The 17,564-nt window shown below is 37.4% G+C and overlaps 1 protein-coding gene across 9 annotated transcripts in view; it reads left to right on the top strand.

Moving 5' to 3' along the window:
* Nucleotides 1-17,564, top strand: part of PCCA (propionyl-CoA carboxylase subunit alpha) — a 391,229-nt gene that overhangs the window by 211,416 nt on the left and 162,249 nt on the right. For all 9 annotated transcript variants that reach the window (XM_026493544.4, XM_057307315.1, XM_057307311.1 and 6 more), the window contains 2 exons: nt 2,153-2,263; nt 15,048-15,156. In XM_026493544.4, the coding sequence (XP_026349329.1) occupies nt 2,153-2,263; nt 15,048-15,156 (220 nt within the window). The remainder of the gene's footprint in view (nt 1-2,152; nt 2,264-15,047; nt 15,157-17,564) is intronic.

The raw sequence follows: 17,564 nt of genomic DNA, 5'->3' as shown, positions 1-17,564 counted from the left end.
CATTTTTGTAATGTGCATAACCAAGATCAAATACTCCCTTCCTAAAGTCCTTCTGTCTCACAGAACTCACCCGATACCGTTTGAATCCTTCTCGTGGCAGTTACCTATTTTAACTTAACTTTTTAAGGAGTCCTTGTGTACTAGGCTCAGTGTTTCTGAGTTTCCTATTGGATCACAAACTTTTCTCCCTTACCTTTCCCTCCTTTTTTCCTTTCCTTCCTTCCTTTCCTTCCTTCCTTCCTTCCTTCCTTCCTTCCTTCCTTCCTTCCTTCCTTCCTTCCTCCTCCTCCTCCTCCTCCTCCTCCTCCTCCTCCTCCTCCTCCTCCTCCTCGATTGAAGTATATTTGACAAAAAATGAACTTCTCATATTTAGAGTATTCAGTTTAATGAGTTTTGACATATGTGTCCATCTGTGAAGCCATCACCACAGTTAAGATACTGAACATTTCTATCACCTCCAAAAGTTTCCTCATTGCAATCTATGGTCTTTCTATACCTGTCCCAGTGCAACCAGGTGATCTGCTTTCTGTTGCTGTAGGTTGTTGAGACTTTTCTGAAAAAAAAATTTTTTTTTAAAGATTTATTTATTCGACAGAGATAGAGACAGCCAGCAAGAGAGGGAACACAAGCAGGGGGAGTGGGAAAGGAAGAAGCAGGCTCATAGCGGAGGAGCCTGATGTGGGGCTCGATCCCATAACACCGGGATCTTGCCCTGAGCCGAAGGCAGACGCTTAACCGCTGTGCCACCCAGGCGCCCCTTTTCTGAAATTTTATATTAATGGACTCCTACAGTAGTCTTGTTAAATTCAGCATAATTATTTTGAGATTCATCTTTTGTATTTTAGTAATTCATTTCTTTTTATTGCTAAATAGAATTCCATTGAATGGACAAATCACATTTTGCTAATTCATTCATCCTTTGATGGACATTTAGATTGTTTCCACTTTTGGCTATTGCAAATAAAGCTAATAACCTTTGTGTATAACTGTTTGTATAGATACATATTTTTATTTAACTCGGGCCAGTAGTTAGGATTGATTTGTCTGAATCATATGTGTGAGTATATGTTTAACTTTCTAAGAACCTGCCAAGCAGTTCACACCACGGGGTGTGACACTTCTGTTGTCCCACGTCCTCACTGACATGTGCTATTTCTTTTTCTTTCTTTCTTTTATTTTTTTTTGTATTAGTTTTTTAAAACTTTATTGATTTCTTCTACAGTTAATGTTTCTCAGGTTTTCCTTTGAGTCTACTTTGAGCATATTCTTTTATTTATGAGTATGTAAATAATATATAATTACAATAAAAATGATACAAAGAAACATTTTAATCATTTGAATTCCCAGCCAAACATAACTGCCCATTAATATTTTAGTGAGACTCATGTGCTGTTTCTGTCTTTTAACTGTTAGCCACTTAAATTTGGTGTTTGGGGACATCTCATTTTATTTCGTTGATGATCATGACATGCGGCAACTTTTCATTTGTGTATCTTCTTTTATGAAATCTCTGTTCGGATCCTTTGCCCATTTTTTGCTCTGTCATATTCTGTTTTAAACATTCTTTATACATTCCAGAAGCGAGTTTTTTGTCTGATACATGTGTTGTGGACATTTTCTCTCAGCTTGCCATTTCATTTGCTTAACTGTGTCCTTTGAAGCTGACTTTTGAATTTTGATGAAGTACACTTTCTTTTTTTGTGGCTCATGGTTTTTGTGTACTACCTAAGACTCTGTTGCCTACCTCAGGATAATCAGAATTTTCTCCTGTCTTTTCTGTAAGTCTTATAGTTTTAGGTTTTACATTTGATTTGTGATCCATGTTGGGTTAATTTTGGTGTATGGTCTAAGTTAGGGTTTTTCTTTTTTCCCAAATGAATCTCTAGTTGTTTCAGTACCATTTCCTAAAAAGACATTAATTTCCCTATTGAAGTGACTATTGAAGTGACTTGGCAGCATAAGCTTCTTAAGTTAATGCATTTGGTGTTTTATTGCTACCATAGCTTCAGACATTTTTTGTTGTTACTTGAGTCCAGGAGATGAATAATCTTGTCTGGTTCTTGGTCATAAGACACAGGTGATAAATTTCTTTAGATAGTAAAAGACTTTTAACTGACTTGTTCTCTAATTCAGTCTGATATTTTATTTTTAGGTGTTACACATAATATCGCATTACTCCGAGAGGTGATAATCAACTCACGCTTTATAGAGGGAGACATCAACACTAAATTTCTTTCTGATGTATATCCTGATGGCTTTAAAGGTTTGTATGCATTGAAGTATTTTACTGTATTGATTACTTTTAAACTTTATTATAATGTATAATTTTTCTACCTTGAAATTAAGGCCTTTAGCCCATAGTATACTTGATTTATTAACATAGAGTATCCTAGACTATTGACATTCATGATTTTGAGTATTCATGAGTGACTCATGAATGTGCAATAATCCATCTTTTGTTGAGCGAGGAATTCAACTATGTGGAATGTTGTATGAGTCCAGTGTTGAAGCAAAACAAGTAGACAGAGCATTAGCTTACCTGATCTTCTGGTTTCTGAAAGCCAATTGAAATTTGTATTCCCTGCTGATACATTATATGGGTATATGCAGGAACTCTAATGATTAAAACTTTATGAAAATTAGCACCAAAAATTTCAGAATACCACATGCTATTCCTACTAATGAAAATGAAGATGTTTAAGAAGATTATTGTTTTTATTCATAAAATGAAGCTTTTAATAAAGTAATGAGGGGAATGTGAAACTTACCCCTGTAAAGTTATCAGTGTGTGTTTCTGGTAGTAGAAAAATTGCTCAAGTGAGAGAAAACCCTTTAGTAAGCATTAATAACGTGGTCAATATGTGAGATAAAGAAACCAACAGGACTTACATGTGACTTAATAGAAATGTTATTCAGGTAAAAGCCAGAGGTATCTACATATGTTTCTGATGAATTTGGGGATATATGAAGATGAGATTTTTTCCTCTCACAAATGGCGAGTGTTCTTTAGATCCAATTAGAGTGTTTTAGTATGTAAGACGACTCAGTCATATTAGGAGCTGTGTATAGATTTAGGTCAACTTCATGTATTGGGCTTTTTTTTTTTTTTTTTTTTTTTGACATGTATTGGGCTTTTGAATACATTTACAAAGCAGTTTCTTAGCTTAGATTTTACAGTACAGAGTTTTCATAAGACTAACTGGAAATTACTGGGTTGATTGGTCTTTTACAACTTCAGCGTTAGAGTTTTATCATTAGTACCAAGGGAAATTAAAAATGTTTTTTGGGGGGGGTTTTAAAAGAAAAACTAATGAATCATATGATTCTTTTTCCTGAACTTTCGAATTTTCAAAAATAGAACCCTAACGTGAGCTACAGTTTTACGCTTGTGTGATTAGTTCATTCAGATGTCTACTGCTGGTTCATGAAGCCAGGAATCACTTATGTTGTTGCTTTTAAATGTACATCTGGCAACTACAACATAATAGACACTAAGTAAATATTTACTGAATTAATGATAAGAATCTTATTGATAGTATTGATGAGAAGGGACGATCTTGGGTATTTTTAACTGTACATGCATCCAAATTACCAGTGTGTTCTATTTTGATCCTAACATTTTGGCCTCTTGTCCTTTCTCAAGTTTTACTTAAAAGTTGTAAAGTCGCTAAGTAGACTCAGGATTTCCATATACTTTTATGTTTACCTGGTTCATGTATCTGTGAAAGTGATGTGTCATGAAACGGTAGGTAGAAGGAGGCAAGTGAAAACTTCAGGGAACTTTTAGGACAAACATGCGTGCATGCATATATTTATGTGTATGTACGTGTACATATGTGGTGTTAGACCTCATTACCATCGAGAAGAAAATGAGGCATTTAGAGTTTCTAATTGTGGTTGATTACTATGTACTATACATTGGGCAGTAGTAGAAAATGTTTCACGTTCTCAAGAGAACTCAGAAATTTACTTAAAAACCTAACATTGCCATTAATTAACACTGCCAAACTTAATATATTACATTTCTGTTTTGATAGGGCATTAACAGCACCGACACTATAATTCTCTTAATGTTCATACAAGATAGGAACACAGTTTTAAAAATTGTTATAAGTTGTTAGAAGGACCATTATTTAATCTCAGCCTTTATTTTACATGTGAGGAAACCAAAAGCTCAGAGATATTGATAAGGCTAAATGGCCAGTAATATAATGAAGCCAGTAGTTGAACTTAGAGTTTCCACCTCCCATTTCAGTACTCATTCAGTTCTGCTGGGATTCAAAATAATAAACTGTACAGTTTTTTAGAGTATGCTATATGTTGTTGTTGTAGAATGTCTGTAAGCACTTTAAAAATACACACCTAGCTTTGCCATTCTTAACGTGGACCTCTTACTGTCTTCCCTCATATTATTTTCATGTCAGTTCTTCTCTGAATGGCTACTATCTCTTGTTCTTCATATCACTGCATTTCCCCCTCCCTGTTTTTCCCTAGAGCAGGTATTTGATATATTAAACTGTATCATCTTTGATTGTTTGATATATGTGCCTGAAAGAGACAGCAGGAAGTGACCACTGAAGTTAATCCAGGATCTTCTCCATATGTTTGAGGCCAGGTCATTTTGCCCCTTTGGGATTACCCGTCTGCTTCCCATCTGTCCAGCTATCATAGGCACTGTTCACAGGCAAGTGCCTGTTTTTATGCTGCATTAAAATTTTCTATTATATATGTTTATTATCCCAAATTTATTTGTAGACTATGACAGTGTTACTAAAGGTTCTAAGATTGACCTTTGGAATGATTGTACTTAAAACTAAAACATAGGATACACAGGAATGTATTCTTCATATGTACTTACTAGATTCTGGTGTTGAAAAGCTATTGTTCTTTGATTCTGAAAAATAAATGAAAAACGGGGAAGATGATATTTTGATCTTGGAGTAAAGGGGAAATGAGGAAGAAGATATTTTAGAACTATCATTTCAATTGGCCTGTAGTGAACACTTTGGAGTCCTTTCTCTGCTGCATTACTGCAGTTGAACCTCTAGCCCCATCAAAGGAAATGATCAGAATTATTTTTCTCTTCTGGAAAGTTGCATTATCTTTGGTAAAAATTTGATTCAACACAAGTAATATACCATTAGTGATACTTCTCCCTTTACCATTAAACTTAGTCATGTATTTCTGTACCTTTAATAATGGGTGTAACCAAATCAATGTGAGTTTGCCCCTTGGTGAGTCACAGATAGAAACCACACCAGGTGGAGTTGTCACACAAAGGAAACTTTATTTGTAGCAAATAAGGAGATCGTGGGGAGTAACTCCCAAAGCTGTGACTCTCAGAGAGGGTACATGGGTTCCTATTATTTAGGGTTAGGATGAATGTTCAGATAGGGAGCCTTGTCACAGTATGTAAAGATGGGCATAAGGTCATGCATGTGCCATAAGGAAACATGCCTATACATACTTTGTATGTTATGTAAATGAGGCTTATGTTCTTCCTTTGGTGAAGATTTTAGTATAAAGAAGTAAAGATAACGCTCATTCCATTGTCCATCTGCTCAGGTGTGAGTCGGGGTTTAATTTCAAACTGGTCCGGGTGGTCTGGCCAGCTGGAACTCTTTGGGCAGTTGTTATTGCTTGAGGGGTGGGTAGTTTTGGTTTCCATCACAGGATATTATGACTATAGGGTCTTTTGTGTGAGTTAAGAGAAAAACTGGGAAGAAGAGCATAGGGAAAAATTTGGGCCAGAGGTTGGTGAGCACAAGCAGGTGGGCAGTAAAGATCATGTCTTGGGGTCTAGCTGGCGATAGTGGTACTTTGATACTTGGGCCGTTGTGTTGCCTTTGAGAATTCAGTTAAAGTCATTGAACAAATAATTGGTGTAAGGTCTCAAAGAAATTGAAAAACAAATAATATATTTTCCTTGCACTTAAGGAGCTTACATTACAAGAGAAATAAATGTGTAAAGAACTAACTACAGGGCAAAATAAGTGCTAACTGAAGATAGAAGCAAAATGTCTGGAGCACGGAGAAAAAAGTAACCAGTTCTGATTGAGGGAATTAAGGATGACTTCAAGGATGAGGTAGTGTTTAGACCATTGTAGCTTCTCTCCATGGACTGTTCTAGGGCGCTGCTGCTCATCGCTGCCTAATCTGTCCTTTCTGATGAGGTGCTGGTAGTCTGGGAGAAAGTACTTAAAGAAACTGGCAAATGCTGCGCAGTGGTACGTTTCTCTTCCCTTCATACCCAAGTTGGTTGTTAATCATTTACCAGCAAACCGATGCCTAATCCTTTGACGTGATGTTGAGAGCAAACAGAGCCATTAGTACAAAGGAAAAGAATTACCATCTAGGGTGGAAGACCTTGAGGAATCCCTGAAGATGGGAGGAGTTATATGGGAGTCAAATGACTGAGCTTACTGAAAAATAGTAAGAACATTTAATTAAGGACATTAAATTAGAGGAGAAAGACTTTAATGAACTAAGAACTATGATTTTTAGAAGTATTTCAGCAAAGTGAAAGGTGGGATGGCCACTTCTAAGAACCAAATTAGTGACCCTAAGGAATAAATGGAAGTTTCTCAAAATATGTAGTACAAAGGTTAAGAGAAGGAAATAATGTCTGAAATCAGAGATGTGGAGGGAAGACCCAAGAGATTTTGTATGTACATAATATTTTCATGAAGAGAAAATGGACAAATAAAGGAAGGTTAATTTTAAGAGAAATAATAGGGGAGATTTTTTTTTCACTGTTCTTGAGAAAACCTTGAAGTGTCATTGGAAAGATTTGCTGAGTTTCAGACAAGATTAATGATAAAAAGTAGCTGCTGTAGGCATATCAAGAACAAAACATTTTTAAAGCTTCTATGAAGAACCACCAAGTCATATGCAGAGAATATACACTGAAATCATCTTCAGACTCTATAAACTGGAAATGAGAAAATCTTAAAATATCTACTTCATTAGAAAGAACTTGACCCAAGAGTACTATACCCAACTAACATATCCTTTGTTACTCAGTTATGGAAAGAGATTTTAAAATGAAGATTCAGAAATATATTACTATATGTACCTTTTTTGAGGAAATAACTGAAGAAAGTGCTTTAACCAATTTGAGGTAAAGATGACAGTTTAAATATACACATTTTGGGATGCCTGGGCGGGTCAGTGGTTGAGTGTCTGCCTTTGGCTCAGGTTATGATCCAGGGTTCTGGGACTGAGCCCTGCATTGGGTTCCTTGCTCAGTGGGGAGCCTGCTTCACTCTCTGCCCCTCCCCCGCACTTATGCGCACCTGCGCACTCTCTGTCTCACAGAATAAATAAAATCTTAAAATACATATACATTTTTCCTAACCACTGAATTGATTTTATTATTTATTATTTCTATTTATTTGTTTATTTTTAAGTAGGCTTCTCACCCAATGTGGGACTCAAACTCATCACCCTAAGATTAGGAGTCACAGGCTCCACTAACTGAGCCAACCAGTCACCCCTGAATTTAGTCTTTTAAAGATGTAAGCCCTTAAGGACAAAGAGAAAAGATAGCATTCTGGAAAATGAAGAGCCAAAAGATGATTCTTAACTGACTTAGCAACTTAAGAAAGTTGAATCCTAAGCTGACAATGTGAAAAACTGGGAAATAGCTCATTTTCACTGTGGAGCCCTGCAGAAGTCTTAGCCACTGTTAGTTTCAGATAGCTTGGGAAATTCCTATAAGTAAGACTATTGGTCTAAAATCTCTGGAAGAATTTCTCTATATTCCTTCCCTTACTCTTTGGAGGAGGGTGGCTCCCCCCGCGCCCCCCCTCCCCCCCGCCCAGAAAAAGCTTTGAGATTTTTCTCCATAGAAAATAAGATGGGCTTTACACCAGTGGACACCAGGCACAGTTGGACAGAGGATTGAGTGCATATGGACATACTGAATGTGGTGACACCCCCTCTCTCAACCATCATTCCCCACTTGGTTCTCAAAGTACTGGCAGGCAGGCAGGTAGTCAGTCACAACTGTTGAATATCCTTCTCTGAGAAACCTAACCGGCCATAGAGAGATTACCTACAGATTCCCCAACACGTGAAGCCTACACATGAAGCAAATGGTCAGCAAAGCCACATCCCACAAGGAGAGAACATGCACGGCTCAGGGTCAGGATGTCTGTCAGCATCATTTAAGACAACACTAGATTGGAAGGGAGGCACCAGATGACTGTTAAAAATAGATGACAGAACTAAAGCCACTTAAGAGAGCACAGATCCGGCTTCTTACAAACTGGGTCATGCACATGGGGGTGGTAACAGATAGCATGAGGTTTACAGAGGTGTATCACAGACCTTGTGGGTGCTACCGTGTGATTTGACCTCCATGTAGTAATCACCAACTTAATGAGTAAGGCTGGGAGAACCTAAACATTATTTGGGGTTTGGGGCTTTTGTTTGAAGTCCCCCCCCCCAAACATACACCCCAATCCCCACAAAGGGTAAGATGGTGAGGACTAATTGTGAGGAGGAAGTTTTTCTCCTTTCTTTCATAAATATTTACTTTATCTATTAGGTTAAAGGTAGTGGGCTAGGGTCTCGGGATACTGAAAACTATTTAAAAAAGACTAAGTGTTTTTTAATTAAGAGCTGCACCTTTTTACAACTTGTCTTCACCAGAGAGTGCAGTAGAGAGTTCAAGCTCTAATGTTCTTGAAGGTTTCAAACGATGGATTTGAGAAACTTAGAACTCCTCTCAGGCTGGGGTTCTAACTTTTAAGTGGAAATGACTTGCTGCTGTTGAAGACATCTCCCACTAGAGCGTGAGGCTGTGTCTGTCCCATGTGCCATGCTGGAGGTTCTCAGTGTTTCTGCCACCTCACTGTTCAGGCCCCCCCCCCTGACTCCTAGGATCATGTTTGTGAAGCTTCTCAATCAGGGTTGGCAGAGGTGAAAAACAAGTGTCAGATTTGAGTGCTCTCTCATTTACCTTCACGCTTGACAAACGGATAGGAAGAATCTAGAAGTATTTAAATACGCTTTGTTTACATCCCCAAGTTCTAGGTGCTTAGGATTCCGCAGTCGGCGGAAAGACTTGCTGCCCTTGTGGGGTTTTCGTTGCTGGGAATTAACAGGTAGCAGGTGTTCTCAGCACCCTCATCGCAACTCTGTAGGTTTTTCTGGATGCGAATCTGCCCACCAGTGTCAGGACAGTGCCCTTGCTGTAGCTCGTTCACATAAAGCTGGAAATTGAATACAGGCATGTCTCCATTCAGCACCAGACTAGCACACCACCCCAGCCCAAGCTGCTACCCTCTTGCCTGGACTCCGAACAGCCTTCTCACTGACCTCCTTCCTGCCACCATTGCACTTTCCAATTTATCTTCACTCACCAGCCAGAGTTCACTTTTAGAACTAAATCACGTCTTCCGCCTTACTTTGAAAGCCCTCAGGGAATGTATGGTTACACAAATTGCAGTATATTCATGCCAAAGAATACTTCTCAATGCTAAAATGTTAGAAACTGCTGATTCATTCAGAAACATGGGTGAATCTCAAAAATACTATGTGCAAAAGAAGCCAGACACAAAAGTACTTGCTATCTGGTTCCATTTATATGAAACTAGAAAAGAATTTATTGCTTGAGGCCAGGGAGGGAAAGCAGGTGTAGAGGTCTTGATTGGAGCGATGCAAGGGAGCATTATTTGGAGTAGTGGAAAATTCTAAGTAGATGGTTGTGATGTTTATGGGCATACACATTTGTCAAAACTCTGAAATTGCACACTTAAAATGGACCCATTTTCTATGCAAATGGTACCTTGCAAATGGTACCTGAAAGTTATTGTATGCAAATGGTACCTCAAAGTTGAAAAAAAAAACCCTAACCTTGTTAATGGTATCAATTGCAGTTAGAATAAAATAAAAACTGATGGCTTACAAAAAAAAATTGCTAGAAAGTTATTTATTAAAAATTCAGTTGCCTTTTCTAATTAAAACACTCTGAAATCAGAAATAAAATTAAACTAAATTTGATTAAAAACCTACTTAGTGAAAACTAATAACAAACATAATTTTGAAGGAAATGCTATAAAAATTTCAAATCAGGAACAAATGAATTATATAAAATGACCATTATTATCAATCATTGTTTTAGAGGTTCAAAAAGTCCAAAAAAAGGGGCGCCTGGGTGGCTCAGTTGTTAAGCGTCTGCCTTCGGCTCAGGGCGTTTTCCTGGCGTTCTGGGATCGAGCCCCACATCAGGCTCCTCCTCTGGAAGCCTGCTTCTTCCTCTCCCACTCCCCCTGCTTGTGTTCCCTCTCTCGCTGGCTGTCTCTATCTCTGTCAAATGAATAAATAAAAATCTTAAAAAAAAGTCCAAAAAAAAAAAAGTTGGTTTAGATATTTTAAAAAGAAGAGAAAAAATTTTCTCTTTTTCTGTATATAATTGTGTCCCCGGAAAACCGGGAAGATATTATTAAAAATTTCTAGACTTAATAAAATCACATTTGGTAAGGTGGCTGAATGCAACAAGATAAGCATGCAAAGTTAGCATCTCTTCTTTTTGTTAGTAAGCTTTATGTCATTTCAGCTTGAAATGAAAGTGGAGGAAAGGCAACCCTGTTCATATTAACCGTAGTATCTTTTAAAATGGTGCGGAGAAATTTAATAGGGAAGAGACATAGAACCTATATGATTCTGTAAACTAAAATCTTGTCGAGGAAAAAAAAGATGTGAACAGATGGAAAAACATAGCAGCTATTGTTTGGGGACTCAAAAGTATAGGGGTGCCAATCTCTCCCAAATTGATACACAGATTTTATGTCATTTCAGTTGGATTCACAAGTCCACTACATTAAGTGATTGAAAAGTTTATATGTATTCATAAATTTCTGAAAATAGCCAAGAAAATTATGAAAAATGACAAAGAAAAATCGGCCTTCTGTGTATTAAAATGTATTGCCAAGCCTCTCTCAACAATATGATATAAAGTGTGAGAATGGAAGTACTTGAAAACAGAAAACAGGAAAATGAATAAATATGTCAGTGTAACAGAACAGGGAGCTCATAAACAAATTAGCATATGTGGGAATTTTTCCTTACTATTTATGAAATGTTAGCCACTTAATTTATGCCAAATACAAAAATGAATCCCGGATAAAGATTACTTGTAAAACATAAAACACAAAAACAATTAGAATAAAATTGAGAAGTCTAGTCACTATCTAGAGATTGAAGTAATCTTTTATTTTTTAAAAAGATTTTATTTATTTGAGAGTGAGAATGAGTGTTGGGGCAGGAGAGGGAGAAGCAGACTGTTTGCTAAGTAGGGAGTCCAACTTGGGGCTCCATCCCAGAACCCTGAGATCATGACCGGAGCTGAGGGTAGATGCTTAACCAACTGAACCAGGCACCCCTGAAGTGATCTTTTAAAAGAATATCAAAAAGATTTTTTTTTTTTTTTGAGTGCACCATGCACATGAGCAGGGGTGGGTGGGCTGGGCAGGGGGAGGCAGGAGGGACAGAGGGAGAGGGAGAGAATCCTAAGCAGTCTCTGCCCAGTGTGGAGCGTGATCTCAGGACTCTGAGATCACCACCTGAGTCGAAATTAAGAGTCCAATGCTTAACCGACTGAGCCACCCAAGAGCCCCTCAGAAAGATTTCTTATGAAAATTAATGATATGACAGTGTTCTGTAAAATGTTGTGTCTCTTTGGCAAAATGCTAGGCCCTAATTTTTAGCATTTTTTAAAAATTCTAATTGGCCCATAAACTTGAAATTGAAAGCTGTTGTGAAAAAAAAATTAGTTTTCTTTTTAAACTATTATTGTGCGGTCTGTGTGTATTAAATGACTAAAACGGAGATTTTTTTTTAAGACATTTCATATGTCGATTGCACATTACTTGTTGAAATTCCACATTTGGACTTTTTGTATTTTTAAAAAATTATTGTCTATATTATACCTTGGAACCTACAAAAATAGCAGATTTTTAAAAACTTAAAATAAGTCTTTTATATATTGTATACTATTTTATCCTATAAACATAGTCTAATAATATCTTGTATTGAGCTATAGTATGAGTATATAATCTCTAGTCACAGACTACTTCAACATGGTTCTGATATTAGACAAAGCCCTTTACATTTTAATGTCTGTTATTTCACAATTTGTAAATGTTACCATTGTTAGAAAAGAACTAAAAAAAACCCAGACTATCCTTACATTTTGTGTGTGTGTGTGTATGCAAAAGAAAGTGATTATGATGATGAAAATCATAATCTCTTGTTAGAGATGGTATGAGAAATACATCTTGTGTGAGGAACTTTGAAGGAACTGTAGGTGATCAGAATTAGAGACTCATTAATAAGGACTAACACAGCTGTCATCAGTTTGGCCCAGTTGAGCCCTAGGCACTGATTTGTATTTATTTGTTGACTGTGTCTAGCACAAAAGGGGTCACTTTTGTAGTTGGTAGAGCATACCATATATTGATCACTCTGGTGAATGAGCCATAGGATGAACTAATCCTCATCTCAAACCCAAGATTCAATCGGAGCCCCTTTCTGCCTTGGAGCAGCTTTGAGGTCAAATGGTTAGGCTGGGTTTGAGTCTAATCTAGTTAGAACAACATTGTATTACCTGACATCAGGACCAGCTGGGCCAGAGATTTCAGCAAGGGAGAAACCAGAGGGCATAGTCATGAAGAACATTCAGAAGGAGTCCAAAGTCAGAGCCAGGGCGGACATGTCCCGGGCATCAGGCCACAAAGGACAACAGGAATCAAGGCCCCTCTAATCTGAGATCAGGAGTAGCCTTATGCTAGAACCCATTACCATAAGAATAGTTATGGTGGTGTCTATTCTACACTTCCTGGTTCGACCTAAATACCCTCATTTCAGTGTGGCTAGATACCCCAAGAATGGTCAAGAGATAAAGCCCTTTTATTTAATGAGTTGCAGGTGTCTAACTGCAGTCTATATCCTTCAAGATGTACAAGTGTAAGAAGGAATAGAATTAGAAGAATAGAATTATTTCATGTTACTTCTGATTGGAAAAGTTGGTTCGAAGTCACAGTCTGACTCAGTATGAGAAGTAACAATCTAATTTCAAAGATATAGAAATCTTTGAAAGAGTTTGTCAGGTGTTTCCAGGTGTTGGGAGTTTTAGATCCTAGATAACCATCTGTCAAACAGTGCTGTAGAAGAGACATTCTCACTGTGTGGAGGATGAAGTAGATCATCTCTGCAGCACTTACTTGTGAAAATTACCCAAGACATTCTTAAACAGGTTGCAGAAACAAATTTAAATTGTAGAAGTAGAGAACTCTTTAGCAATCTTATCAGATAGAAATTTACTGGGAATTAGACATTGGTAAAATTTGCAAATCTTTTCCAGTATCAGTAAACGGATTAAATTGATATGGTGGGAATGAGTGGCTCAGTCGGTTAAGTGTCCAACTCTTGATTTTGGCTCAGGTCGTGATCTCTGGATTGTGAGATTGAGGCCTGCATTGGACTCTGTGCTCAGCTCGGAGTCTGCTTGGGATTCTCTCTCCCTCTCCCTCTCCCTCTGCCCCTACCCCACCCTGCTAGCTTGCACGCACTCTCCCTCTCTAAATAAATAAGATCTTTAAAAAATACATAAAATTGATATGCATTATAATCATTTCTCTGTGAGTGTGATATATGATGGTGAATCTTATTTAGGAACTTCCCTTCTCAGTATTGTCTTAGTGCAGCTAGCAGTTTATTAGACCAAATGAAACACTGATTCAGTGTCCTACAATTGAAAGGATTCTCGTATTGTCTTTTTTCTCTGCTGCTGGTATATGATGTGCAGATTTGTCTAGAGAAGTGACTATTTGAACCACTATAAGAAATCTGTTCTGCATCATGATTTAATTTACACACACACACACACACACACACACAAGATATGGTGTTCAGAGCGTTCACATAATTTGTCTTTCTGATCATGACTCACTAAACTGATTTCATACCCACTTTACCTGGTTTCATGAACTACGTAAGTAGTTGTATTACACAGTTTGATAAGTGTGTCTAAAATAATTCTATTCAAAGTGAGATCTGTAGATGTGCAGCATCAGCACCACTCTGAAACTTGCTAGAAATGCAAGTTCTTGGGCTGCACCGCAGACTTATGAGCAGTCTCTGCAGGTGGAGCACAGGAGTCTCTGCTTTAATGCAGGTGATTCTGATGCACAGTGAAGTGTGAGATCATTTTCCTGGTGCTCTTTATGCTCCAAAGAGCTTTTGTGTTATATCTACTGATAGTTGCCATATTATTAATTAAAACTTAGGAGCTTTAAAAATATTTATTAATTCATTTTTAAAGTAGCAATAATAAATCCATTATATGTTGACATCAGAGCAGTGATGTCATCACACATATCATCTCTTGTATCAGGGAACTTCCACAGTATACACCTGAAAGAATGACAGGGAAAACAATTTTTTTTTTTTTTTTTTTGGAGAGAGAGAGAGAGCATGTGCATGCAAGCAGAGGGAGAGGGAGAGAGTATTCTAAGCAGGCTCCATGCCCAGCACAGAGCCTGAGTTGGGCTCATTTATGAAAGTAGTTTTGACCTTGCAGGCCCCCAAAGGCTCTTGGGGACTCTCAGTAGTCCCGAGGCCACACTTTAAGAATTGCTCTTGTAGACCATCTGTTTTGAGAAGACTGAGACCAAGTTTTTGTTATCCTCGTATAGGGTAATTATGGGATTTTATGAGATGTTTTCATCATTACGTAAGTGTTGAGGACAATCAGGAACTTCTCAAAGCCTGTGAGAATGTGGTTTAATCAGGCCATTGAGGGGTCTACTGCTGAATTTCCAGAATAGTTGATAGATCCCACTTGGGGTTTTTTTGTCTTATTTGAGCAGTCTTGCTCCCTCTCCTCCCCACTGCATGCCCCAGTTCCTGGCATAATACTAGCTTCATAATAGATGTTTGATAAAATACTGATTTGCCTGACTAATAGTTCTATAACATAGAAGCAGTAGATATTGACATGATGTATGTGATTGATTGATTGATTGATTGATTTCCTTTAGGACACAAGTTAACAGAGAATGAGAGAAAGCAATTATTGGCCATAGCATCATCATTGTTCGTGGCATTCCAATTAAGAGCACAACGTTTTCAAGAACATGAAACTTCAAGGTATGTTAGATCATTTAAAACAGCATAAATGAGAGAAAAATACTGATAGTCTAATCAGCGTAGGAAATAGCTAATAAAACATGTGACTGATCTTAGTTTTGAATCTTGTGTTTGAAAAAGTATAATGCAATCACACTGTTTAAAATGGTATTTCTATTTTGTTCAAATGATTTTTTTTTTAAATTCAGAAAAAAAGAATCTTGGCCCCTCTAATTTGGACATTATTAGAGGTTAAGAAGATACTCTGAAACCTTTTTTTTTTTTTTTAAGATTTTATTTATTAGAGCGTTAACACATGAGAGAGAGAGAGAGAGACAGGGAATGAGCGAGCAGGAGCATGGGGAGAGGGAGAAGCAGGCTCCCCACTGAGCAGGGAACCTGACCTGTGGCTTGATCCCAGGACTCTGGGATCATGACCTGAGCTGAAGGCAGACGTTTAACCAACTGAGCCACCCAGGCGCCCCCAGTATTCTGAAACCTTATGGAATATCTGTTTAAGTAATTTATATTATTTCTGTTTTATAACTTTGTTAATCTTGAACAAAGTTTTAAAAAGTGTTACAGTATGAAAAATTAAGATTGAATCTGGGCAGTTAAAATATACATATATATAAGAAACTTGTAAGATACCAGAAGGAATTAACACTAGGTTAAGTTAAGTTATTTGTGAGCCCTAAGTATACTTTTTAGCTTCCTAGTAACATAAGTGAAAGAAAAACCATGCTTTATACCAGGGCAAGCAAAAACAAAGTCATCATGACACTAAGGACTCTGAGTGACAGGGTAACTTATTGTGACTATGTCCTTGCTAGTGTAATCCTGCTTTAGCAAGAACAGTCTGTTACTTGCTAGAGTGATATTATTGATAAAATTGTGTCACTTCAACTTCTTTTCCATTCTTTTTGCTTTTCCGCAAGAGGAAGAACAAAGATAAAAAGAAAAAAGATGGCAGGTGACTGAGCAGCTCTGAAGAACACAGATCAGAAACTCAGATTACCCTTGAAGAATTAGGTCGAGGAAAAGCAAATTGGGTTTGGGCTATATCTTAATGGCTAACTGGTTTTACTCAGAAAATCTTGGAGTAATTGGTACTCTTCATTTGTTCTCATTCTCAAGAGAATGTATAGGAAGCTTAATGTATGATTTTTTTTCCACTTTATTTAATCGAAGTATAATTGACAGACAATGTTACATTAGTTTCCGGTGTATAACATAGTGATTTGACAGACAGCTTTTTACTTTATGCTCACCGTAAACGTAGTTACCACCTGTCATCATATAACACTATTAGAGTACCACTGACTATAATTCATATGCTATACCATTCATATGGACTTACTCATTCCATAGCTGCAAGCCTGTACCTCCTCCTCCCCTTCACCCATTTTGCCCATCCCCCTCCCCCAGCCCCTTCCCCGTGGCACCCATCAGTTCTCTATATTTATGGGTCTGTTTCTGCTTTCTGATTGTTTTGGTTTTCAGCTTCCACACATAAGTTAAGTCATATGGTATTTGTCTTGCTTTGTCTGACTTATTTCACTAAGCATAATCACTTCTAGCTCTGTCCGTGTTATTGCAGATGGCAAGATCTCATTCTTTTCTAGGGCTGAGTAATATTCACTCTTCTGCTCTCTCCCTCCCCCCGCCCCTCTCTCTAGGTATATAAATGAATGAAATGACCATTGTAAATAATGCTGTCGTAAATATAGGGGTTCATATATCTTTTTGAATTAGTGTTTTTATTTCCCTTGGGTAAATACCCATTAGTGAAATAATGTATGATCTTTTTTAAAGTTATGATTTGATAGATGTCTAGGGAGAGATGAGAGGTTATAGAATATCAGTAAATTACTGAATGACAGGAAGGAGGAGGAGAATGGGCAGTAGAGCCATGAATCTGGTTGTTTTTTTTCCCCTAAAGTTGTGCTGACCAGTGTGATAGCCACTGGCCATGTGTGCTTACTTGAATTAAAATTAAATTAAAATTTCAGTTTCTCAGGCCTGTTCAGTGCCACTGTTTGTATAGTCACCAGCTGTATTTCCTGCCGCACTATGGTTAGTGGCTACTGAATTGAGCAGTAGAAAGAACCTTCCATCATTAATGTTTGTTTCCATCCAATCTGTTGGGACAGGGATGTTTAGGAGGCACATGTGTGTCTAACTTTTGTTTTAAAACCAGAACCATACCTTGTATTATTTTTTATTCTTTTGATAAATATAGATAATGTTCATATCCTGATTACCTTTAGATGTTCTTTGGACCTCGATCATTTCTGAAGTCCTGAGTGTAGCTAATGATGAACTGGTTTGATCTTTAAGAAATGTATTCAAGTCATTTTCAGAGAGTGCTGACTTGCCACTGGAAAGAATCTGGAAAAGGTTTAAAAAGGAAAAGAATAAAAATACCT

Source organism: Ursus arctos, unplaced genomic scaffold (genome assembly GCF_023065955.2).
Source record: "Ursus arctos isolate Adak ecotype North America unplaced genomic scaffold, UrsArc2.0 scaffold_10, whole genome shotgun sequence".
Taxonomy (NCBI): Eukaryota; Metazoa; Chordata; class Mammalia; order Carnivora; family Ursidae; genus Ursus; species Ursus arctos.
This window is presented reverse-complemented; position numbering and strand designations above follow the sequence as displayed.